This window comes from Oryza glaberrima, chromosome 2 (genome assembly GCF_000147395.1).
Source record: "Oryza glaberrima chromosome 2, OglaRS2, whole genome shotgun sequence".
NCBI lineage: Eukaryota > Viridiplantae > Streptophyta > Magnoliopsida > Poales > Poaceae > Oryza > Oryza glaberrima.
In genome coordinates, this window is record NC_068327.1 from 3,026,266 (window position 1) to 3,051,282 (window position 25,017).

The window sequence follows — 25,017 nt, forward strand, 5'->3', positions numbered from 1 at the left end:
CGAGACTTGAGAGACAACTTGGTGCCCTCATTTGTTCTCTTTTGCGCGCAGACGAGATGGTGCAGAGGCCGCGCAAAAGGGCGCGGACGACGTCGCCGTGCTCGCCGCCGGCGTCGTCGTGGCGGGACCTCCCGCTGGACATCGCCGGCGAGGTCCTCCGCCGCCTCCCGTCCTACGCCGACCGCATCTGCTTCGGCGCCACGTGCCGCTCGTGGCGCACGTCCGCGCGGGAACACCGCGCGCCGCCGCCGCTGTCGCCGTGCCTCTGCTTCGCCGACGGCAGCTTCCGCGGCTTCTTCCCGGAGGACGCGCGGCCGTTCCGGCTGCCCGCCGCCGCCGGCTGGCTCGGCTCCTGCGGCGAGTGGCTCCTGTACCGGCGCCACGACGACGGCGCGTACCTGCTCGTCGACCCCTTCTCCAAGGCCGCCGCCATGGCGCCGCTCCCCAGCGTGTCCCGTCTCCATGTCCGCCACGACCCCATCGTCGCCGTCGACGAGCGAGACCTGCGGTGGTGCAGGCCGACGTGGCTCCCGCGCGAGAACACCGGCGAGCCGCAGGCCGCGGCGTCCTTGCTCAAGCTCGCCGTGTCCCCGGCCGCCGACGTGGTGGCGGCGGTGGTCGGCGAAGGGAGGCACGGCAAGCTCGCGGTGTGCCGGCCGGGGGCGCCGGCGTGGTCCGTCAGCGGCGGCGACGGCTGGAGGCGGATCAAAGACATGGCGTTCTACCAGGGCAAGCTCTACGCCGTCGACCACAACGAGGACCTCCTCGCCGTGACGCTCGCCGCCGACGGCGAGCCACCGGCCGTGTCCCGCATCGACCGCGTGATCAACGGCAAGCCACCGGGGGCGGCCGCCCTCCTCCGCGTGACGCTGCACTACCTCGTGGACTCCGGCGGCGAGCTGCTGCTCGTTCGCCGGGAGGTCCAGCGCTCGTCGATGGTGAGGACGCAGCTGTGGCAGCACACGGCGGAGCTGCAGGATCGCTTCGCTGTGTTCAGGGCCGACTTCCAGAGGTCGCGGTGGAGGCGGGTGAAAACCATCGGCGACGAGTCCGGCGGCCGCGCGCTGTTCGTCGGGCGGTGGTGCTCCAGGGCGGTGCGCGTCGCCGGCGACCGGTGGGCCGATCAGGTCTTCTTCCTCGAGGACGGCACCGGCGACGAGTGGCACACACGGGCGCAGCGCTGCTCGCTGAGGGGGAGCACCTTCGGGTGCGTGAGGCCGAATGAGCTCCTGCCGTTGATGACGACGGCGGACGGCCAGGATTTGGATGCGACTTGGATATTCCCTCGGGAGGCAAAATTGTGAGTGGCATAATAACCAAATGCTGCATAATTGAGTTCTGATATATGGAGTATTATTTATGAAATGTGTAGAGTTTTTGCCTCAAAGTTTAACATGGTTCACCAAAATCTGATGAGGTCGAAGGCCTCAAAATTTGAATATCCTAATTTTTATGAATGATATGAGCAGAAAAAACAGCTACGAACTACGGGTTGACCTTGAGCGCCACCCATTGTTTGCAATTGTGTACATAGATGAAATCTTTTGGAGAGATTCGGAAAATAGTTTGCCAGATTAATTGTGGGTCAGCTATCTTTATTGGTGCCCTTTAAGTTCTTTGATGATGCCATCAGCAAGAGAATCTGCATCGTAGTTCTTGCCGTAAAATTTAACAAACTCCATCTTTGGATTCATCAAGTACCTGCGAGTACATGAGCTGTTACTTAACAAGACATACGAGATATACTAGTGATACTATCTATTTCCTAATACTTCCTCCGTCCCAAAATATCGCAACCTCCCAATATATAGCAACCTAGAAGTGAATTTGACCTGTCTAGATTAGTAGTTCTAGTATGTCTAATTTACTCTTTGCTTGCTATATTTTAGGATGGAAGGAATACGAACAACAATGGTGTGGCAGGAGCATCAACATATCTGAGGCTGCCTAAAATTATGAGAAATTTTTGTCAATGACTGCAGTAGTGCAGTGCTATAATCTCTTAAAAGAAGATACAATGTCCTAACTACAGATGCCATTATACTACAGCAGTACGCCCAATAGTTCTCCAAAATATGACTTTGAATAACTTTTATTTTTACATAGTTTGTACTAAATGAAATATGATCTTAACAAAAAAAACAGTCTAAACTAGTTCTCATTTCGCAAAAATATTGTATTAACACATGGATTCTAAAATGTCATAAAAAGGGAAGAGGGAGTTATTATTTCACTTTTGGGTTGCAGATAGATTAGCCGTATCATAGGACAGAACAACTCTATTACTAGGGCATCTTGATTGCACACCATCAGCAAGTCTAAGTTAAGCAATGATACTGTACAATATAGATTAAAAATGACTTACATGACAATTGAGTGATCAACGAGATAATCAGAACCCTCCTCCTCTGTCTTCATATAGTAAACTCGATAAGCACGAGCAACCTTTCTTATCTCATCAGTTGTGCCAGTTAGTCCTATTAGGTTTGGATGAAACTCTGCCAAACACAGGTTGCTCGTCATGATTAGAAAGCAAATAAAATAGAAGCTGCAACTAATTTTTGAAACGGTAATAAAGTTTACTAGAAGAAAAAATGTATGGATATCAAAATGAATGGTTGAAGCAAAAGCACGTACCATTAACATAGTCACGAACTTGCTCTACAGTATCTCTCTCAGGATCAACTGTGATGAAAACTGGCACAACTTCCATTTTTGCCTTTTCCTCTGAAATCAACACAAGTTTTTACATTGGTTTCATGTACAGAACTCAATCAAAGACACAGAAATAGAAAAAAACAAGAAAAATATATTATGTGTCCAGGGACATGCTCCAGCAAACACAACAGATTTCCAATGGAAAGTGGATACTGCCATCACCAAGTTAAATAAGGTTCACACCTGTATTCTTTTATATGGATGTCAGAGTATATAAATTTTATTTTTGTGCAATTTATTTGTAAGGTAGTGAAATAATGCACAGCCACACCTAACTTGTAAGCAGCAATAACAGCCTTTGGAGTTAAGTTCCAAACAAGTTGGGGTAGGCTAGAGTATTCCAATTGGTTTCAATGAACTTTTCAGTGACAGCGTCATGGCACTTAGCACAGGGACAAGATGTTTGGCTACATTATAAGCATGTATACAGTGAGTTATCAACAAAATTGTACCCAAAGCACAAAAATCAAATCGACTTACTTATTTTATCAATTGCCAAAGCCATCTTTTGAAGTTCATCTGGACAAATGTCAGGGCAGTGTGTGAAGCCAAAATATAGCAGAGTCCACTTGCCAAAGAAATCCTTTTGCGTGACAGGTTTCCCATCATGGTTCAAAAGATTGAATGGACCACCAATGGCTGCAGTGCCTACTGATGGTTCTTGCTTGACAGCACTTGTTCTATTCTTCAATTCTGGCAAAGATGTGCCAAGAGAAAAAAAAATACATGAGAAATTCAACAATGAGCATAGCGTTGTAAGAGCCTGATAAATTCCTACTACAGATTAAATTCCCATTAAGCATTTGTCTTTATTCCTACCACATAGAGGTTTGGCAAAACTGAATAAAATATACTCTTAACCAAAGAAAAGAACACATAAAAATGCACAGAGTTCGTAATATAGGGGTTTCAACTTTCATATGCATATAAGGTTTTAGACTTCCGTACCATGCAGTACTTTCACCGACCTATGAAGGTTTCACTGGTAAGCAACTAACCAGCAGCATTTACATCTCTTGTTTAATGACTCTAAACCCCCTCCTTTTCTTTCTAATCATGCGTGCAAAGAAAATGCAGCTATGGAGGAATCAAATGTAGTGGTTTTAAAGAAAAAATATGAAGGGTGTAAGTCTATAAATTGCAGTAATGGACTATATAAGTGAATCAAATGGATTAGATTCAGAGGAAGTACTAAGGGTATGCATTTGTAAAATGCAGCTATAAAGGAAGCAACTGGAGTGATTTCATAATATATAAAGGGTATGAATCTCTGTTCTTGAAACTGGTGTCACTATTCTTATAGTCACGGCCCCTATGCAATACAGGATAAATGAACTTAAGCAACAGCAAGCCAATTCTGCGAAGTTGGGCTGCTCTTCTGCTGGTGCAGCTAGTTCGTTTTGCCTCTCCCATCTTACATACAACATGAGACAGCTCGCAGTAAATGCTGTATTTTCTACAGTAATACTTCAGTTCAATAAGTAAGCAATAACCAAGACAAGGAAAGCACAGTACAATAAATTAATCATTGCAAAGTTACTCTAGGCAACATATTCCGCAGGTAATATCTTCCTAGGTGTTACAGATAGAATTCCAGTAAGTTAATTTGACCACAACACAATGACAATCTTCTAATGTGTTTTTAAAGAGGCATCTTAGCACCACAACAAACAAAAACAAACTCACCATAGTAATCTACCTTCAATGTGACGCTTTTTTTCCTTGTCGTAGTACACAATTATCCCTCCTCCAGTCACGAGAAGCAGGAGAAAGCTCAACCACGACACCGGCTGAGAGAAAGCAAAATTTCTTCAAATAAAGCACAGAATAATGCCATTTCAAGCAATTGGGCCGATTTCCACTACAGAGGATTCCAGTAGAAGACATTTTGAAGGACTCACCCCTCTTCGCACTGATTTTCCAGCGTCCCCTTGCTCAGATTTCCCTGACTTCCCATCACCCCCTTCCCCGCCGGTCGCCGCGGCAGGCTTCGCGCTGTCCTGCGCCGCGGCCGAGGCATCGGTGGAGAAGCCCCCGCGCGCCAGGAACGCAGCCCCGAACCGAGATGCAGCCCCCGGCTCAGTGATCCGCTGCAGCACGAACACGCATCAACAACTAATCAAATCTCCCAGCCTATCAAGGTGCCACCGCGTTATAGATGTGGAGCAGAGGACGAGGCATCTAGGGTTCACCTGAACCTGCAGCGCGCGAGGACGCCGCGGAGCAGGAAGGCCGGTGGTGGCGAGCGCGCGGGCTATGAACGCGGCCCCGAGCCGAGATGCGGCACCCGGCTCAGTGATCCCCTGCAAGCACGAACACACATCGAAAAATCATCAAATCAACACAGACCATCTCGTTGCCTCCGCGTTCACGACCGATGTGGGTGTTCTAGGGTTTCACCTGAAGCTGCGCGCGGGGCAGCGGTGGAGGGGGGAGGCCGCCGAACGCGAGCGCGCGGGAGAGGAGCGCGTGGAGACGCGGGGCGCACCTCATCGTTGTCACCTCAAAGCGGCGGCGGCGGCGGCGGCGCGCCGGATCGGAGAAGGAGACGGGATTGGTCAGCTAGTGCGCAGCAAGGCGAGCGAGCGAGCGTTTGGCTCCGCCTCGGAGGAGCGGCGGCGCCCGTGGGTTTTTGGGGGAGACGGGTCGAGAGGTTTTACCTCTCTTTGCTTCCGATGCAAGATGGTGGTCGCCGGCATATTCCTCTCAAATTTCTCCCATTGCAAGGGCAAAACAGTAATAGCACACCAGGAGAAAATTTCTGTTAAAATTGGTAAAGTAGCATAATTAACTTCCAAACTACCAAATTTATTAGTTGAAATTCCATTTTATATTTTTAATAACAACGAGTACTACCACATCAGAAAATTTACTAGTTGAAATTCCATTTTATTTTTAATAACAACGAGTAATACCACATCAGAAGAAAAAATTCTGTTCAATTTGGTAAAGTAGCTGAAACTAATTCCTAACCACCAAACATTTAAAATTTTGTTCCATTTATTTTAGTAACAGCTATAATATTGTTTTTTAATTTTAGAGGTCGTTCTAATGTTGGATCACTTTTATGAATTCAGACTGAATTTGTATGGAACGATAGAATATTTAAATTTGATTTGGTTGGGGTGCGCCAGGCCCAGGCTGTAGTGCAACGCCTGGGCGACACGCGAGGGCCCCAGTGGCAAGCCACTGTGGTGGACCCTCCCCCACAAAAAATAAATTTAATATCGAAGTGGACACATGGCCCACATATCAGATATTAAACTGATAAGAACAGATACTACACTTGATCTTAGCCAAAAGGCCGAGAAAGGTATGCTTTGGAACGGAGCCCTGCGCCTCCTTTTATACCTTCCGCGACCGCCTCACCGAGCTGAACAAGCGAGGTGGTACTAAACTACGCAACGAAGAGCAAAGCAGCAACCTGCGCCGCGGCTTCCACTGCTTCGGCGGTTGGGCCTGAAACCTCGCACAGCCCAAGTGGCCGAGTAGTTGGGCCCATGAACTCGGCCTCGTTTATCTCTGACATGTGGGACCGGATGATTTTAATATGAGGCCACGTTGGACACGATCGCGAATTCGCTCTCTGACATGTGGGGCCGGGTGGTTTGCATCAGAGGCCACGTCGGACTACACGATCGCGAGGGAATTTCGCGTTGTTTTTTTTGTGTTTCCTTCGCTTCGAATCCTTGAAATCTCCCGGTGGAAAACGGCGAAGGGGAGGAGTCGATCGATCGGTGGAGTTCGCCGGCGGCGAGGGAGATGGACGGCGGCATGAAGGAGCAGGGGATACTCCTGGTGCGGAAGGCGGTGGAGGAGGACGACGCCGGCAACCACGCGCGGGCACTGCCGCTGTACGTGCACGCGCTCGACTACCTCGCCGCGCACCTCAAGTACGAGCGGAACCCCAGGGTCCGCGACGCCATCACCGCCAAGCTCGCCGGCTACATCGCCCGCGCCGAGGAGATCCGCGACGCGCTCCTCCCCACCGCCGGCGACGACGCCACGCCGCCTGCGGCAGCGGCGGAGGAGGGCAAGGCGAAGTGCGGCGGCGGGGAAGACGAGTCGGATCGGGCCAAGCTGCGGGCGGGGCTCCACTCGGCGATCGTCTCGGAGAAGCCCAACGTGAGGTGGAGCGACGTCTCCGGGGTGGATGGAGCAAAGCAGGCGCTGCAGGAGGCCGTCGTGCTCCCCGTCGAGTTCCCGCAGTTCTTCACCGGTGAGTTTGGGTTCACTGGGATCCCAAACAAATTAATAGCAAAAATATGAAAAGATCAATCACATAAAATTGATGTTACTGGATTTATCATTAATCAAACTATCATAATATGTGGTTCTTTTTATTTAAAATATTTTATTTTTATAGATATTATTGGTCAAAATAGCATCTCGAAGACTGTGTCGAAGTTAAAAAATGTTTATATTTTAGGACGAAGGGAATACTCAATGTGAATTGCGGCGATTTATGAATGGTGAAATTACTGAATTTTGTAGGCAAGCGGAAGCCATGGAAAGCCTTCCTCCTGTACGGGCCACCGGGGACGGGCAAATCTTACTTGGCCAAAGCCGTCGCGACAGAGGCCGATTCCACATTCTTCAGGTAATTGATTTTCTTCTCATTTCTTGTACTGGTACTAGTTGATTAGTTAGTGGGTTCTTTCACATTTGTGATCGAATTGGTTGCGTGCGTTCGATTCATTATGTAGCGTACTCAGCAAATTCAGTTAATTTTATTTTGCTCGATAGTGTAATCTTGTGCCTTTTTGTTTATAAGAGAAAGTTTAATAGTATAGCCCACTACTGGCTCCAATTCATCTATAGCCAATTCATACAATAGTTACTTAGGAGTACTATACTATTAATATATGGTCCCACCTGTCACATACACATTACGTTTTAGAATCCGTGCTGCAGCTGGCCGCTGCTCTTCTTTCTCATCGTTTATCTCATTAAAATATGTTTATAGCTAGCTAACAGCCTGCTATTGTACCTGCTCTAAGCATTGTTAAATTTGGACAAAACTATGGAGTGATCTGTCATCTTTGTTCTGTTATTAGTGTAATTACTAATCTGAAGTGACGGATGGACACACACTGCAGTATATCTTCGTCGGATCTTCTCTCCAAGTGGATGGGAGAAAGTGAGAAGCTGGTGACGAACCTGTTCCAGATGGCCCGTGAAAATGCACCCTCCATTATCTTCATCGATGAGATCGACTCTCTGTGTGGCCAACGCGGGTAAGGCAACGAGAGCGAGGCTTCTCGGAGAGTTAAGACAGAATTCCTCGTGCAGATGCAGGTAATTGTCTTGATGCAGTAGCATATCTCTCGCTTCAAACGTTCGTTGATGAATGCAAGTATAAGACAGTGGTGCAAAATTTAGTTTTGTGTGTGTGTGTGTGTGTGTGTGTGTGTGTGTGTGTGTGTGTGTGTGTGTCTGTCAATTTTGCTCCATAGCTAGCTAAGTTTTTTTAAAAAAAATATTCTGTGAATGTGTGGGATGTGCAGGGTGTTGGACATAACGATGATAAAGTCCTTGTTCTTGCTGCCACATACACTCCATATGCTCTGGATCAGGTAGAACTTACAAGACATCCATCAGTTATCTCTTCCAGTTACATTTTGCATCTCGTTTGTGTTATTGTATAAGCTTGAGTGATGATGATCGATCGATCTTCTTTTTCCCAGGCTGTACGGCGGCGTTTTGACAAACGTATCTACATTCCGCTACCCGACCTTAAAGCTAGGCAGCACATGTTCAAGGTAAGTACAAAGAAGTTAGCAAAAAGAGCAATGAGATTTTCTCAAACATGCAACCTTGAAACTGAAACTTTTGATAAGTCTTGAACCTGAATCTGAAATCCGCATTGCAGGTCCATCTGGGTGACACCCCTCACAGCCTCACCAAGGGCGACTTCGAGAGCTTGGCTCGCCGGACCGACGGCTTCTCCGGCTCCGACATCGCCGTCTGCGTAAGCCACACCACAGCCACCTATCCCATTTTCTGTAGCAGTATGCATGTAAACTTGTCATTTGATAGCCGACGATCTCTTGGTCGCGTACGTGCGCGCGTGTGTGCAGGTGAAGGACGTGTTGTTCGAGCCGGTGCGCAAGACGCAGGATGCCATGTTCTTCTTCGGGACGGCGGAGGGCGACGGCGACGGCGGCGCGTGGACGCCGTGTGGGCCGACGCGGCCGGGCGCCGTGCAGATCACCATGCAGGAGCTCGCGGCCAAAGGCCTGGCTGCTCAGGTGAGTCCTGGCTGCCCTAGTCATTCCCCGAATGCCAGAATGCCATCTCTGTGGCATATAGCTTCCCTTCAGCCAATAGACTTTAGTCGAAATTTAAATTTTACAATTTAATTTTTAAACTTGATTTTAAGGGTCTTTTCATCATATTTTATTTACAAACATTTGCTTTTAAATTGCTAAAACACATTGACAAAAGTTTTGTTAATAAATTGTTTTTAAATTGTAAATAAGCCGTTGAAGCTTATGTATAAGGGCGTGTTCCAAAGTCTAAACGGAGGTTGAAAACGCTGATTATGGATAAACGTGATATTAATTAAGTATTAATTATTAATTTTTTGAAAAAATAAGTTTATCTATTTTTAGAATATTTTTTATATAAGAAAGTTTTCGAAACACACCATTAATTAGTTAGAAAAACGTGCTAATAGAAACGGGGAAAGTAGCCAAAAGTGATTCTCACTTTAGAACGTGCCCTAAGGGAGACGATGACTGTGGTTGCTGATCTCCTTGTCTACTGTAGATCACGCCGCCGCCGATCACGAGGACGGACTTGGACAAGGTGCTGGCGAGGCAGAAGGCGACGGTCAGCGAGTAGGATCTGGAGGTGTACACCAGGTTCACCAGAGAGTTTGGCGAGGAAGGCTAGCATCATCTTGCTGTCATACTGTGACATCTGATTCCTGTAAATGATCAGTAAGATGCTTCTGTATAGCTAGTGCACACTCTCATCAGGATTAGTTGAATGATCTGATACAAAGTCATACTGTGACATCTGATTCCTGTAAATGATCTGTAAGATGCTTCTGTATAGCTAGTGCGCACTCGCATCAGGATTAGTTGAATGATCTGATACAAAGTCTTGCATGGGCAATCTTTCTTTGCATGGTATCAGTGCTGTGAGATGCTACCATGTCCATATAATTTCCTATCTGCCTGGTAATGCAGAGTTGCTCATGGACTGTTACAGTGTTAAAGGCTGGGATTGCCCATAAATTTGCCAGCCAGAAATGAAATTTCTCTACTTACAAACATCACGGGCCTAGATTTAGGATTTAGGATGCATGTTTAAATGCATCATATCCCTGTGACATACAAGCTTGCTGCAAAGACGATGTCACGCTTAATGGCATTGGACGCAGTCTCCATTTTCTTATACAACGCGGAGTTCCCCATTATGGAAGCTGCATTCCTGAACTCCCTGCAAGTTTCATCCAACCGCACGATTGTTCTTACAATGAGACCTTCAGATACATCTGTCAGCTCACAGATGTCTGCAAATGGGGTCCCCTGCATTGAAAGATCAAATAAGAACACACTGATTCTGCATAACTCTCGCAGAAGAGTTCCCGTGACGTGAGGATGTATACCTTTGCCCATTCGTAGACGACTTCAACAAGACCGAACTTGAGATTATCACGGGCATATTCCTCGGGATCTACAGGCACCTTGAACTCTCTCTGGAGCTTTCCTAATCTGATTGCTGTATCATAAATCCTAGAATAGAAAATAAACACAAGAACAAATGGCACTTAAGTGTGTTTTGCAGGCATTTGAAACAGAAAGCACAAATTCTTCGAATGCATCATATAGGAAATGACAACAAGCACAAGTTTTTTTTTTTAAAAAAAAGAATTAAATCTAACCTCTTTCTGGCATCTGCTAGTTTCGGGGTAAGAGATGGTTCTGATGTATTCCTTTGTTGGAAGACCAATGCAGACATAATAGCTACGGCTTCTTCAGGTTCTAGGTCATCCAACTGATTCTCAAACAGACATTCGGTTGATATCAACTCCTCGCCGGAATTCATTTCGCAGGCCACTCGGCCCTTAAGTTGCACCACTAGATCAGAATCAATGTAATAGATTTCTTTTAGTACATCGATCTGCACACATGGAAAGGTAAGAAATGTTACTTTCACAAACCAATCCACGGGCGCTCAGCTGGAAAACACCAGCTTATCAAAATCAAACTCATTTTTTAAGACAATAGAGTAGCACCGTGAAACTTCCAATATGCCAAACAAATCAAAAGTGAGTGGATGAAACGTCATTTTTTTTTCTAATCCCAGTTCTAGTGAGACTGAACTTTGTTGTGCCACAAATAATAGATATCTAATTCCTTATTATGGAGCGTGAGAAAAATATATATGTTTGACATCTTACTCTGCCTTGAAACTCCGGCATCTGTTGAAGTGCCTCATCTGACATTTCATATTTCAAATCATTCAGCTGATCCTTGTACACCTTTTGCTCCTTCATCAATGCAATATGCTCCTTTAATTTTATACAACCATGGCACTTATTTTCAGACATTTTTTGCAGTAATCTCTGGTAAGCATAGTAGTTCTCAACGAGAAGCATGTCTTTCATTTTTAGATCTGTATTCCATAGAAAATGAAGAAATTAGACAGTGACACAATATACTATTTTATTTATAATAACCATGCACATCAAGTAAAACTAAGCACATGATCACTGAGATTATAAAACATAAAACATAATGCAGATGCTACTGCATAGGACTATCCACTATCTGGTAGACAGCGAAGGATATTTTATCTAGCCGGTCAAAACATCATTAACGGTTACATATTATAAGCCATGAGAACATGGTAATTTCCCTGCAGTCCTATACCTTGCCTATTTACAAGATTGACTAAATTGTTAATAATTTTGAAAGTAGTAGTAAATTATAGAACACATTTACCACTATATCAGATAACTTTTTCTTACTAGCTTGGCTGGAACTTTATATAGCACCAGATTTCATATGTAATTTAACCATAGAAAAAAAAATGTACCTTTTATTGCATCTAAAGCAGCAGGATACTTGTTTCCGTCTGGTTGCTCTTTTATAAGCATCTGGACAGTTTTAGAGTAAACTGTTTTGCTTGGATCCTCAAGGAGTCTGACTTGATCAATCTTTATTTTGCTGGCGCATATACTCATAATCTCTTTATTCTCTATTGCTCTAACTTCAAAACCCATTCCAGATGCATCTCCCTTGTATGGTAGCTTGATATTGATGACACCTGAACCTTTCCGTGTACTGACAGAAGAGAAATATTCATCTTCCATGCTACGTTTTCCTTTCGGGATAACAAAGTATCCTTGTTTAAAATCCCCTGCTTCCTTTTCATTCTGGTTGGATGAATCAGGAGCTAGTGCTGACGATGTGCAATCACCGGTCAGTACAAGAACAACATATTGCTTTAGTGCAGCAGATGGAGTTTTCACAATTACACCGAGCAAGTGATCATCATCCTGACACAAAAGATGAAAATTTTAATGTGGAAAATGCATCTGTTGCACATTTGCTAGATACAGTTCCGAAATAAAAATAAGAGACAGCAATAAGACCAAAAGTGCCAGACTAATTTCAAGCCCACATAAATTTATTGGGATCCAGTGTGGCTTGTGTGTATTCGCAAGTCACCTGATATTTAACATGTTTTTCCCTTAGTTTGGATGCTTACACTACCGAAGATTCTACCCCTTAATTTTGAAGTGATATAGAAGACATCCGCAAAACTTAAATAATGATTGATGTCTTCTAATTTTCTCATTTTCATTTCTTATGCACTACCTCTATATGTTTCATAAATATATACAGTAGACCAGAAGATAATTTCTGATTGATTGAATAAACAGTTAGCCCGGCCCGGCGATTGAATAAACAGTACGAGAATTGGGGGGAAGGGAAAACGGCTATAAAAAAATAAATTTATTATAAAAAAGGAATAGACAAACAGATAGAAATTGTGCACAAGAGGCAGCCCAATAGGATGAATACATACTGATTGGGATTTAACAACAACCAGACGGCCAGGTGTAAGGGACTGTTGAGAAGCAGGCAACTGCATAATTGCTTCCGTAATAGACTCCCTGTGTGCCTCAGCTTCTAAGACCATCTCGTAGTATTCTTCAATAGCCGGCTCTCCTTTTATGCACCTGATAATATAAGAAAGAACAAGACATATAGAAGAAGTTAATTGTTCGCATTATACTAGGTGCTACTTTTCATGGGTACTTTCATACAATCAATGCCTATCAAAACAAAGTGCAGGTAAGATAATGGTACATAGATAATATTGCAAAGGAATGGTTAAAAGCCCACTAAAAAAGATATGAAGACAACAATGGAATTCTATAAACATCCTGCTGCATTTTCTTAACAACCAAAGATCGACAGATGACTGCTATATGCGCAAACCCAACCAGATACTTGGTCTTTTCCCCTAGATGTTTCCATAAAGTCGTACCCCCATCCCTATTCTGATGCGGTTAAGAACTGGAACGTAGTGGCCTAAGGCTACTCCCAGATTTAGCATCTAAACCTCTGCATCTATGTAACATCACCAAGTCCTGTGTGAAAAATGATGGTGCTTATTAATATCTTCGTCAATGAGATAATTTCTACAGAGTGAGACCTAGGAAGAGATGATTCTCTTTTTCTAAAACTTCAGACAACCTCCACCAAACACATTTGCCTACTGTGGTATTTTCTCTCACCTCTTTCTTTACTACTCCCTCCGTTTCATATTATAAGTCGTTTGACATTTTCAACACATAACACACATAGTATCAAAATATATTCACTGTTACATCTGATGAAACTAATTTGGCGTTGTAGATGTTGCTAATTTTTTCTATAAACTTGGTCAAACCTAAAGAAGTTTGACTAGAAAAAGTCAAAGCGACTTATAATATGAAACGGAGGTAGTAGTTAACTGTGCCAAATCTCTTATGCTAAAGGTGTGTGCTAGTTCTATTCTACCAAGGATGGTGTATCTAGAATTTGCATGTCCAAATCAAAAATCGAACACAACCATCCTTGTTTGTTAACTTCCTATGTCAATGAAACTACGCTAGTTTTTATTTGCAGTTTTTAAGTAGGATTTGCATTGAAAACATTGGTACCCATGGTATCAATTTCATGAAGATAGGTTAATGTCTCACTCAATTGTCTTCGTGGGTTGACGAAGCATCTGCAGAAGCAACTTTTCCTTCTCAGGCAAATTCTTTTGTGCATGGAATTCTGCAAAACTTCTCTTTAGCATGTCCTCCACCTGTGAGCAAATCCATCAATGTAAGCCAAGGAGAGAACTTTTTCCTATTGTACATTTAGAAAAGTAAATGGCACACATCTAAGACATGGTGTCACTGTCCTGGGGCTACCTTCACCCATTGTTCAGCAATATAACAATCGGAATTTTACATTAAAGAAGAGATAGTGAAGTAACCAGTGCAACCTACACATAATGTACAATGGTCAGGGACAGTAGTTCGGAAACATTACTGGACCTTGAATAGTCAAATCATGCATATGCCTTCATAAAGAAAAGGGAACTCAACAAAGTTGTATCACATTCACTATTCCCTAACTTATTATAAACTAATTATAGATAGCACAAGCTAATCACACACTCCTCCCATGCCTATGCAGAGTCAATGCCAAGTGCATAATTGATCAAGTAGTCAAAACAGTCATGGAAATGGAACTTTGTGAACAAATAAATAATAAATAGGATTGTTTTTATAGCAGACGCTTCATTATATCATGGACTAACTCATCACACCTTAAAAACATATGTTTAGTTTATATTTCAGTTTTCAGTCTTCAAAGTTCGAACAGATATTTTTAATGTGTGACTGGATGATCAAAAGCTCAAGAAATACCAAAGGGTACATAGCCAAATTGAAATATGGAATTGAATTTGAAAAAAGAGGAATGGCCAAGCCAGAAAGTTTTCTAATTGGTCTATATAAGTGTACCTTGAGTTCCTCCACACGTAGAAGATGCAGTATCATAGTGTATGTTAACCGAAATTGAGATTCTAGTCGAGTTGGTTTTCCAACAATCAAATTCTTCAAATCACTTTCTTCGGGAATTTCATCACGACACATAACGATCACTGTACCAATGTTATCAAGCCCTCTCCTACCAGCTCGCCCGGCCATTTGAATATACTCCCCTGGAAGTAACTTCCGATGTTCTTTTCCATCAAACTTTCTTAAGGAATCAAACACGACCTGTTAGATTTGCAAAATTAAGTCAGAGCATTGCAGCTTGCTTACCAGATCCTTGAGCTAAGCGTGGGAAAAGCAAGAGTAACTAAGAACTGCAGTTAGCTTAAATTAATTTTAATATTTTTATTACAAAGAAAAAAAAGTATGTATCTATCTGACAAACATTTATAGTTTACATAACCTGTCTTTTCAACAAAAGGAAAACTGGAAATCATGATAACTGTACACAACAAACTGAGTTTTTAAAACAACAAAGGTGTGTAACCAATGTGGAAAGAGACTAGTCATGCATTCAAAATTGGCTTAGTCCAAAGCATGTTAAACAGAAGTCTGTCTACATGCGGTCGACATTGCAATTGTAGATGATGCTAGCATCAATAAGCATGACAAGATAAAAGGTTGACTTTCACCTCCAACATCATGAGTAAAGAGTCTCTTCAGCTTTTGCATTACTGTGAAAATGAAACTATTAAAATGTTTAAATATCAGAATTAGCAGAAGTTATGCACGAATAAATGATAGAAAAACTGATTGTTTCATTCCCATTATTCAAACATATATGGGAAAAACTAATAAGTAGATGACAAAAGGCAAGTGGTATGGTCACATAGAGCCAGATCTTGCATAAGCTTTTTTTGACACAAGATGAAAAGGTATTTAAATCCTCAATATGACAAAAGAACAAATAGAGCCTCACCGTCCTTGCTGGAGCATTAACGCCCATCGCAAATGTCTCAGTGGAAAATAACACCTACAATTGACTCCAAGTCAAGGTTGACATTCAGTTAAAAAAATGAATGGATCAGAACATGCATTATTTGATTAATGTAATGTTGAAAAGAATAAGGTAGTATCTGATAGATGGCATCGATGTGATTTGATCTCAAATGTCATTTCAGTGTTACACTGTTCATTTGTTCAATGTGTTGAATCACGTAAAAGCTTTGATAGATGACACTCTTATTGAGTATTGTGCAAAACTGACTTAGAAAATGCAGGATATGATGGCCCCTTCTTTTTCATAACATCGACTTCCTCTAGTCATAAATAGTTGACGTTTAGGACAAGATTTGGTTAAACTTTAGAAACTTTGACCATCAATTTCATATTAGAATATGTTTATAGAATCTAGTAAGTTTATGATGTTATGATAGTACTTTTCAAGGCAAATCTACATGAACCATTTTAAAACTAAACATTTGAGAAGTTATTAATGGTAAAAAATTTCAAAAGTTTGACTAAATCTTGTCCTAAACGCCAAATATTTATGACCAGAGGGAGTAGCAAATATCGAAAAACTAGTATAGATTATGTACATGGAATAGTTCTCTTCAAGCTTGAAGAAGTTTAGATACTTTCTAAAGAAACTAACTACCAAAAAAAACTACAACATGTTCAAAGTTTAACCTTGATGACGCCACGACAAAACAGCATTTCAACAACTTCTTTGACGATAGGAAGAAGTCCAGCATGGTGTACTCCAATCCCTCTACGTAGAAGGCTTTGTATCCCTACAACCTAACAGGGAAACCAAAGTTTCAAACAGAAACAAGGATAAGATTGTCAGACTAAAATCATTTGTGCTACTAGATCACCTGTGGAAGGTTCCTATCAGATCCTTTAAGGCGTGAAAAGGCCTTGTCACAGAAGAGGCGGATTTCACTTTTCTCTGAGTTACTGGTGAGATCTGCACCAAACATGCTCTCTGCTGATCTATCACATCGATTTTTTGAGAAGCAAAAAATTACCACCTGTCAAAGAACCATATAAAATGTCAGAAAAGCTCTTGTAAAATGTAAAATGACCTGGCATGATGAATGGGAACAGTAATCAATGACCAATATGCTGTGACCAATTGTTACTTCGCAATTGATTACGTACTTCAGAATGCACAATGGAGAGTAGAATAATAAAATTTGATATAAATTTAATGCTCAAAAGAACAAAATGTTATGAAATTCATTGCTCAAGATAAATGCCATAATTTTATCATTCTCACATACAGGCACGAGGGATTTCTTCAGAAGGTTATTTATGAGGGGCATCCAGAATGAAGACTCTGATCTCCGTGGCCCAGAGGTGCTTTGCTGAACAGCAGCAGCTGATGAGCTGGCATGATGGTGCTTTGGATTTTTCTGATCTCTATCTCTACTAGATGTATCTGGATTTCTGCCTTGAGTTCCAGCACGCACTGCAGTTGTTCCTGGTTTTGAACCAGGTTTCATTCCAAGCTTGCTCGAATTTTTCTTTTTAAAAACCTCCTTGGCTTCTCTATATCCTTGAGTAAGAAATGCATCCTTCTCACATATTTTGAACACTTCTCCGGAGTAGAACAAACAGTGCTCCAGGGGAACAGGCCTTTTGTTGGTCCTGATGAACAAATGGCAGCAAAATGGTATGATGCAAACTGTAATAGGAAGTAGTTTAAAAAAATTCTGCACTTACAAAGGTAAAGACACTATAATCCACTCAACTGATGTATAGTAATAAATAATAATACGCTGTATTATTCAGTTGTAAGAAAATAAGGTGATTTGGTCTTATTTTCTTGAAATGACCCCCATCCAGTACTCAGAGTTTGCTCAATTAATCCCTAGCCCTTCCACTTACTGAGATTTGCCCAATTGCACACCTTCAACAGTTCAACTAATGTATTCAGTATTTCAGTACATGCACCAACTGAATCAATAAATATTGGAATCTCAAACTAGAAAAGGCAATTAAATACTAATTACTCCCTCCATCCAAAGCATTCCAAGCATTTGAAATTTGTCCGCAAATATAAGCGTTCCAGAAAAATACTTGTCTCATCAATCACGTCTCATTCAAATTTCTTCCCATCTTACCCCCAACCACCCTTCCACCACCATGCATCCCTCATTTAGTGAGGGGCACACCAATGTCTTTTCTCAATCTTTGTTAAACAACCTAGAAAAGCTTATATTTGGGGATGGAGGGAGTGCTATCTAGAATTAGTGATATAGCTTTGTGTAAGAAACCTACATAAAACAACAAAGATGCTACTTTTATTGATATAAAAATCTTCTAAAATATTTAGCAAGCTATTGTGTTTTATCATTGGTCCTTAGGGAAAAAAAGAATCCGATTAGAGAATCCTCACGGCCATAGGGTTTAAATCAACAAAAATAGTTGCAATGGTGAGTTTTTAGTTGCACAAGATAGTACATTAAAGGCACTCAGATCAATAAAACTACACCAGTGGCTTGATCGCACAAAATAAAATACCTTAAGGGGCCTACAATGCAATTTTGCTTGCTTAAAAGTGGTATAACTACACTTACGATGTGACATGAATTTTCTTCTGCTTTGTTCGACCAATCCAGTCAGCAAATTCAACTGTGTTTGGAACCTAAATAGAAATGTTACAGCTCAACTCCAAAATAAATATCAATCTGAGAGATGATATGAAGGTCACAACTCACAAGCTTGAGCTTTTTGTAAGAAGGAAAAGAAAAAAAAAGTCTATGATGTATTTAAAAGATATTTTTGGCATTCAAAAACCATATTAACCTGGGCTGAGCCTTATCAGGTATAAGTGGTTGTATCATAGTAGCTTAGTAGAAAACTGGCACAACCATACTTTCTATGAAAATCACCTTAAGGTCAGAGTACTCCACTAATTATTTTAAGAGACAGTAAACTATAAATGGTTCTATTATTCTATTTCTGAGTTACTATAGTTAATCCATTAATGGGCTAATGGTATGTCATGCTTTTGCATACTTGAAATGATTCTTAATAATTTGAGTGACAGTCTTAGCAGTTGATAGCAACACAACTTAGATATCACAGTTGGGTGCCAATAGTTAAACACAAGTATTCACTAAATCCATACCGTTGCCGAAAGAAGGACAATGTTGATGTGCTTCGGGAGCATTATAATAACTTCCTCCCAAACTACACCTCTCTCTGCATCATTTACATAATGCACTTCATCAAAAATTACCTGATTGCAAAATAATCCACGCACGGCACATGGCTCCATAAGTTTTTAAAATATAAGGTGGGAAGTTAAATATTACATTATGAACTATGAAGAATTGAGAACTGAGACAGCGTACCCATTCAATATCACGTATGATGTCAGCACCTCTGTAGAGCATTGAACGTAATATTTCTGTGGTCATAATTAAGCAAGTTGCCTCTGGTCTGATACTGACATCTCCTGTGAGAAGTCCCACGTCAAACTTCCCACAGAAATCTCGGTATTTTTGATTGCTGATAGTTTTAATGGGAGCAGTATAGACAGCCCGGGTGCAGTGCTGCATAATAACATTAGCTGTCATCACAAGGACCATGCAAACATTGTTTTATTGAGATGTACTATATAGTAAGCAAATAGAAACAGCACAATGAAGTATGTACAAATCAGGCATTGCAAATATCGATCTACTGAGGAAATGCAAAACTGAGCTCTTATCAGAAATGCAGAATTCAAATCAACTAAAAGTAAATATAAGTTATGTTCATTTTTACAAGCACTGGGTTAATGAGGTACTCAAGTGAAGGGATCGGTGGTTTCAAATTAACGAAAAGTAGAATACCCAAAAGGAACAGTGAAGCAAGCGTACTTTTGTTGCTAAAGCGAATGCATACTCTGCAACAACCGTCTTTCCTGCTGATGTATGAGCTGCCACAAAGACTGATTCACCCTTCTCAAGATAATATATAGCCTATATTTGGCAGAATAGAAAGTTACACATCAGCAACTATATCAAGCATTTAGTAGCATATATTTTACTAACAAAAAGGTTATGGTAATTAGGGTCTGCTCACAATAAATGATTCCCACAGGAGATGTGGAGGAAAGAATGCATTTCTCATAATTTTTTCCTTATCCGAAAATTCAATGGCAAACCTTTTGTTTCAAAAATATGGGGCTTTTTACTTCTTTAGAGTGACAAGTCATAGGCCACTCACAGAAGTAGAATGCAGTTGCTGGTTGCATTGAAACTATTCTTTTTTACTATATGTGGTACTTGATAGGGAAAATATGCATAGTTAAAGTATTGCTGGTGCATGGAGTTTTTATCCTTCACTGGTAAAACATGGTTGTGCTATCAAAAAATCCATGTTAACAAAATGTGCTTGTAGAAGAAAATATTCCTGTCGGTATTGAAAAATAAGACATTGAAAACAAAGGTGCAGACATTTATGAATAGCTTACCTCCTTCTGGAATTTGTCTAGTTCAAATGGATACTCAATTGCCATATCTGGAACAAGTTTATAGAAGTTAGTCACAATGTCTTCATCCCCACCAACAAGTGCCCAAACCTGCAAGTGAAATAGAAACAGATAAACATCACTACTTCATATCTATGCATCAATGAGATTTATGGAATGAGAAGCACAATTGAGAAAGTGTCCGACAAAATGAAACACGAAATGCACTTACCTTGCCCTCCTTTGCCATACTGCCATCACCTGACCCACTTGAATCTCTGCTAGTATCTTTAACTGAGGACAATAACATTTGATCCAAGTCTGATTGAGGTTCAGAAACATCTCCTTGGGCACCACCTTTCTGTTTTTCAATGTCCAGATTTTCTATAGTTTCAGAAGCATTTTGCAGTTTGCTAATATTTTGTTTATCAACATCTGCAGTTGGAAAAGGGGGAAGGTTAGCATGAAACCAGAGATGACTTAAACCTTGTAGTAAAAATGGGGATGATGACAGTTATCATGATTTACCACAAGAGAAGATATTCATGTGAATCGAGGATATGATGTATGAGGATGATAAATTTACCATTGGTCTCCTCATCTCCAACCAATTGCTGAACATGATCTTCACGCGGCACCTTGTCGTCAGAATCTTCCTCCCATGCTATCTTGAATAGATCATCAAACTGCACTGAGTACTTATCCTGCAAGAACATGAGACATTCAGATTATAATGTATAATAGCAAAACTGGCAAATTGTGGAATCCTGAATTGTTTAGAATATGAACCGAGGTACCATGGTGTCATTTGATGAAGATGTGGATTGCTCATCTACACGCTCTCCATCCTGGTAACACTTCCAATGGCTTTTGTACTCCTATAGGAATATAGTGCACACAATAGCGGCACAGACGCAGCTTAGCACAATGACAGCAAACATTACTTTGCAAAACAAACCAACACACTATTAAGGACCAAACCTTCAAATTGCCCAGGTCCAATCCCTTGCGGAATCCTGGAGGATTAACCTGAGCTGGCCCTCCGCTCATAAGCTCGTGCACCCAATCCCCATTGCGTGCACCCTCTGGAAATGCCTTCTCCAAAGCAGCAGCCGCAGCCGCATCATCATGCAGGCCCCCTGGGCGGAACGGGCGGCTGTTCACGCTCCCCCTCACGAAGTCCTTCGCAGGGCCAGGCATCCGCGGCGTTATCCCACCGGTGCCCGAATCAAACACGTCGCTCATATCCATCTGCACGGACTCAGGATCCCACACTTGCGACTCCTGCCGCGACGACGACGACGACAATGGCGGCCGTCGGCGGCGGAAGGGCGGCTCCCAGGCGGGCACGAGCATGGTGCGCGCGGCGGAGGGCTCCAGCGGCGGCCTAGCCAACTCGAACCAATCCAAATCCCACACCCTCGCGCCATCGGCCGCGGTGGGGAGGTGGAGCTCCGGGTTGAGGTAGTTGGCCTCGAGGTACTCCTTCACGCTGCTCGGGCTCTCCGGCGGGTACGCCGGCGGCTGCGATCGCCATCACACCTCCGATGGGTTTAGGGTTTACGCTTCCGCAACATTGAGTAAAACGCGTGATTTAGGAGGTGGGGGAGCAGTGGGTCGCGTACCAGGACGAACTCGGGTATAGGGCTGGGCGGATTGGGCGTGGGGTCGAGGCGGAGGTGGCCGCCATGGCCGGAGAAGCTGACGCGGAACGGCACCTCGCTCGCCGGCGACGAGGTGGTGAGGTCGCCCATGGAGACCGCCGCCGATGAGGAGGCGGTCCGTTTCCCTTTTCGACGGAAGACGAACTGGTGCTTTGGGGAGTTTCAGCTTTACCCGCAGAAACAATAGAAGAAATTGGACATTCGATCACTGTTTGGATTGGATTTGTTAAAGTGTCACTCTAAATTGATATCAAACCGTTTCTTTTGTCATATTCATCATTTCACAATATTTCTATTATTTTATGCAGTTGGCCTGACCAAAATACCGCTTTGGTTATCGTCGGTTACTCCTTTGCCATCTCCATCTCCTGCCCACATGAACTAAACTTGTCGTCCGTTTGTTGTTGTTGAAGGAGACGGCTGAAGACCTGAGCTCTCCCCGCCACCGTCGCGGCGGCCGATGTCGTCCTCGCCGATGACGCGCCGCTCTTGCCGAAGACGAGCTCGGAGAGACCGTTCTATGGCAACAACTGGTGCACAACCCGTCGCATCCGCCGCATCCAACCCGCCCTCCTTCCTCCTCCCTGTGGTCGTTACCAATGGCCCGTTGGGCGCATCCAGCTCATCTTGTTTAACCGAACGAAGGGGTATTTTGGGCAAGTCAAGTGCGAAAAAGGTAGAAATCCTGTAAAATGACGAATATGGAAAAACAACGGTTTGGCATTGGTTGGAAGTGACTTTTGAACAAATCCAATCCGCGGAGTGGCATTTGAGCAAAACCCTCTTTTGGCGGTGGTGGAATGTCCAATTTCTCGAAACAATACATACTCCACCTATTTTGAGTTTCACTGGGAGGAAAATGTTTTTTTAAAAAAATGTACTTTTTGTCACGATTTGCCAATAGAAATACCCTTTTTGACGAAATTTCACAATAATCCGTGCAACAATGTAATCCATTATTTTTTTAAAAAAAACAACCCACTAGGTAAGGTAAACCATTTTCCATGTTGAATATTATTAAGTGATTGTATTGGTGTGTATTTTACCGCTCACCGACATCAACAAAAATTTGTAATCTTGTCAAAATACCATACTCATGGAGCATCAATCTTTTTCCACCTTTGCTCGTGGAGTAGCACCTTTTGCCATCAAAGTCTCACCTCTGTTTTATATTTGGACTAAATATCCAAATCATGAGACATAAAATCTATTACTGTGATGCTAAATAGAGTATGATGTTTTTGTGGTCAGTACAGTTTCTAGTGGATTCTTAATCTTACTTTAACTGCCTATTTTAAAAAGGTAATGGAAAGAGAAGTGAAGAAGAAGAAGAAAAAAAACTCTAAAATTAACAAACTAATAGCACTATCTTTAGGGGCCATATGGTTAATTTAGAGTTTTATACTTTTTCTAATCTCTCCGAAGATCCTACATCCATGGTGCTATCATCCCACATGCCATTCCCCATTCGCCTCATAGAATTCATCAATACATGCATGCATCTACATTTTTTTCTAGCTTTCTTTATCCAACGATCATGCAATGCTTGATCGCATGTCTCTGATTCTTGATGCTAATACAATAATCTATCAATCGTTCATACTCCATGTCATAAGGGTCGCTGGCCTTGGGATCCTTTAGAGAGCCCGCCAATCATAGCGACATTGGCTCTAAGCTCCTTGCAGGTGATGTTGAATCCGATGATGGGGAGATCATCAGGAGAAGGAGGAGGAGGAGGAGGAGGAGGCGACAATGTGTTAATCGATGACAATGTCCTCGACTCATTGCCATCGCCACCTCTTCCCATGCGGCCGACCCCACGATGCCGACGACATCCATCGCGGCCACAAAGGCATGTCATTGTCGAATTCTCAGGGCCATGGACACTGCAACCGTGGTCATCATCACATCTCAAGGTTCCATCATTTGAATTATATGATGAATTAATCATAATAATAAGTGCAAATCAAGTTATCAGTATGGCTTGGATTGCTAGGAGGAAGAAGAAGCAAAGGACAAAACAACAACGTTGGTTGAGGAGCTTGAGGGGAAGGCGGCCATGGCGGAGGCGAGATTGAGGCAGAAAGAGGAGGAGAATGCTGAACTGAAACGAAAGTTTGAGGGTTACCATGTTAGGTGGCTGCAACACGAGATTAGGCTCAGCTCTCTCAAGGAAACTATTGATGAACAAATGATTTCTCTACAGGTCAGCATCATAACACTATCACCAGCTACGTAATTAATCAAACCATTTTTGCAGCCATTCACGTGACAAAGTGACAATAATCTAACTAACGTCGATTGATTGTCTGAATCTCGCAGGTGGCTCAAGAATGTGTAGAAAAGAGATCACGTGAAATGTTGTCACTATATGATCGCCAAGAATCCTCAGAATCCCACGTGAAGATGTCTAAGGAAACATCGGCGAGGTTGCCGCACAGCTCTCGCCATTATGCGGGCATTGCTCGTGGTACATGCACGGAGTTCCGACAACAGAGCCAAGCGCTCGTGGAGTCAAGGGAGCCATGGCAGCCAAGCACTCAAGGTGGGAATTCCATTGATGACCTCGAGAAGCTCAAGTCAAAGTTTTGCATGTGGAAGAAGGATTACAAAGCTCGACTACGGAAAGCCATGGCCGCTGAGCTAGATTTAGAGGGAAGACATCGAAGCATATGCTGGATTTAACCACATAACGTATAATCATATATATATATATATATATATATATATATATATATATATATATATGTGTGTGTGTGTGTGTGTGTGTGTGTGTTATTGTTTCTTGTAGTGATAAAAACCAGTGTGGTTTTACATATTTGATGTTTTTATCAAGGCATGCATTTGATATAAAGGTTGCTAAAATGCTAAGAACCTCCTATAAAGTGCAGAGTAAAAACACCAATAGAAATAAGAATGTTATGTTTCATCGCGTCAATCAAATCCCCGTACCAATTTTATGGTGCATCTATTTATTAAACACCAAGAATCATTTGGTCTCATGGTTTAGATAAGTAAACATCTCGACGACCTTGTGTTCGAGACGGTATGAGCAAATAAAAACACCTTTAATACCCTTATGTGAGGAGGAAACTAAAAGAACTGGCTTACGCCTTTTATTTTATACTTGTTGACTTGTCAACCGAAAAGAAAGAAAACTTAAATATAGA

At 42.5% G+C, this 25,017-nt stretch overlaps 4 protein-coding genes, 1 non-coding gene and 1 pseudogene across 5 annotated transcripts; 3 read left to right on the plus strand and 3 right to left on the minus strand.

Moving 5' to 3' along the window:
• LOC127764127 (uncharacterized) lies at window positions 1–1,304 on the plus strand. Its single transcript, XM_052288956.1, has one exon. It carries the CDS (start codon window positions 57–59, stop codon window positions 1,302–1,304), a length of 1,248 nt encoding a protein of 415 aa, XP_052144916.1. The 5' UTR covers window positions 1–56.
• A 27-nt stretch (window positions 1,305–1,331) lies between these two features.
• On the minus strand, window positions 1,332–6,026 carry LOC127764128 (protein SCO1 homolog 1, mitochondrial). Its single transcript, XM_052288958.1, has 8 exons — window positions 5,119–6,026; window positions 4,911–5,021; window positions 4,620–4,808; window positions 4,418–4,508; window positions 3,199–3,411; window positions 2,638–2,727; window positions 2,366–2,498; window positions 1,332–1,701 (listed from the first exon to the last, which is right to left on the minus strand). Exons 1-8 carry the CDS (start codon window positions 5,209–5,211, stop codon window positions 1,596–1,598), a joined length of 1,026 nt encoding a protein of 341 aa, XP_052144918.1. The 5' UTR covers window positions 5,212–6,026; the 3' UTR covers window positions 1,332–1,595.
• Window positions 5,839–6,035, minus strand: LOC127764902 (U2 spliceosomal RNA). Its single transcript, XR_008016042.1, has one exon. It is a non-coding gene; the product is annotated as a U2 spliceosomal RNA (small nuclear RNA).
• A 440-nt stretch (window positions 6,036–6,475) lies between these two features.
• On the plus strand, window positions 6,476–9,664 carry LOC127762276 (protein SUPPRESSOR OF K(+) TRANSPORT GROWTH DEFECT 1-like; annotated as a pseudogene).
• A 91-nt stretch (window positions 9,665–9,755) lies between these two features.
• Window positions 9,756–22,020, minus strand: LOC127762275 (DExH-box ATP-dependent RNA helicase DExH11). Its single transcript, XM_052286720.1, has 22 exons — window positions 21,809–22,020; window positions 21,165–21,707; window positions 20,981–21,061; window positions 20,770–20,887; window positions 20,416–20,618; window positions 20,187–20,294; window positions 19,591–19,692; window positions 19,081–19,281; window positions 18,855–18,965; window positions 18,301–18,368; window positions 17,002–17,368; window positions 16,594–16,749; window positions 16,406–16,516; window positions 15,696–15,749; window positions 14,744–15,001; window positions 13,928–14,037; window positions 12,766–12,919; window positions 11,770–12,232; window positions 11,132–11,346; window positions 10,613–10,851; window positions 10,337–10,463; window positions 9,756–10,256 (listed from the first exon to the last, which is right to left on the minus strand). The coding sequence occupies exons 1-22, from the start codon at window positions 21,935–21,937 to the stop codon at window positions 10,044–10,046; spliced, it is 4,131 nt and encodes a 1,376-aa protein (XP_052142680.1). The 5' UTR covers window positions 21,938–22,020; the 3' UTR covers window positions 9,756–10,043.
• Window positions 22,021–23,293: 1,273 nt separating this feature from the next.
• Window positions 23,294–24,532, plus strand: LOC127764444 (myosin-4-like). Its single transcript, XM_052289325.1, has 3 exons — window positions 23,294–23,763; window positions 23,844–24,053; window positions 24,170–24,532. Exons 1-3 carry the CDS (start codon window positions 23,536–23,538, stop codon window positions 24,530–24,532), a joined length of 801 nt encoding a protein of 266 aa, XP_052145285.1. The 5' UTR covers window positions 23,294–23,535.
• Window positions 24,533–25,017: the final 485 nt, after the last annotated feature.

Bases quoted from the DNA above. Each gene is read 5' to 3' on its own strand.
- LOC127764127 (XM_052288956.1), top strand. From the start codon at position 57: ATGGTGCAGAGGCCGCGCAAAAGGGCGCGGACGACGTCGCCGTGCTCG.
- LOC127764128 (XM_052288958.1), bottom strand. From the start codon at position 5,211: ATGAGGTGCGCCCCGCGTCTCCACGCGCTCCTCTCCCGCGCGCTCGCG. The intron at 3,412-4,417 runs GTAGATTACTAT...CATCTTTGCCAG, and splicing joins AAAAAAGCGTCACATTGAAG to AATTGAAGAATAGAACAAGT. The intron at 2,499-2,637 runs GTACGTGCTTTT...TGTGTTTGGCAG, and splicing joins AGTTCGTGACTATGTTAATG to AGTTTCATCCAAACCTAATA.
- LOC127762275 (XM_052286720.1), bottom strand. From the start codon at position 21,937: ATGGGCGACCTCACCACCTCGTCGCCGGCGAGCGAGGTGCCGTTCCGC. The intron at 18,369-18,854 runs GTATGGATTTAG...ATTTCTATTTAG, and splicing joins TTGTCCTTCTTTCGGCAACG to GTTCCAAACACAGTTGAATT. The intron at 15,750-16,405 runs GTTAAACTTTGA...AGTCAATTGTAG, and splicing joins TTTGTCGTGGCGTCATCAAG to GTGTTATTTTCCACTGAGAC.
- LOC127764444 (XM_052289325.1), top strand. From the start codon at position 23,536: ATGTTGAATCCGATGATGGGGAGATCATCAGGAGAAGGAGGAGGAGGA. The intron at 23,764-23,843 runs GTTCCATCATTT...TTGGATTGCTAG, and splicing joins GGTCATCATCACATCTCAAG to GAGGAAGAAGAAGCAAAGGA. The intron at 24,054-24,169 runs GTCAGCATCATA...TGAATCTCGCAG, and splicing joins AACAAATGATTTCTCTACAG to GTGGCTCAAGAATGTGTAGA.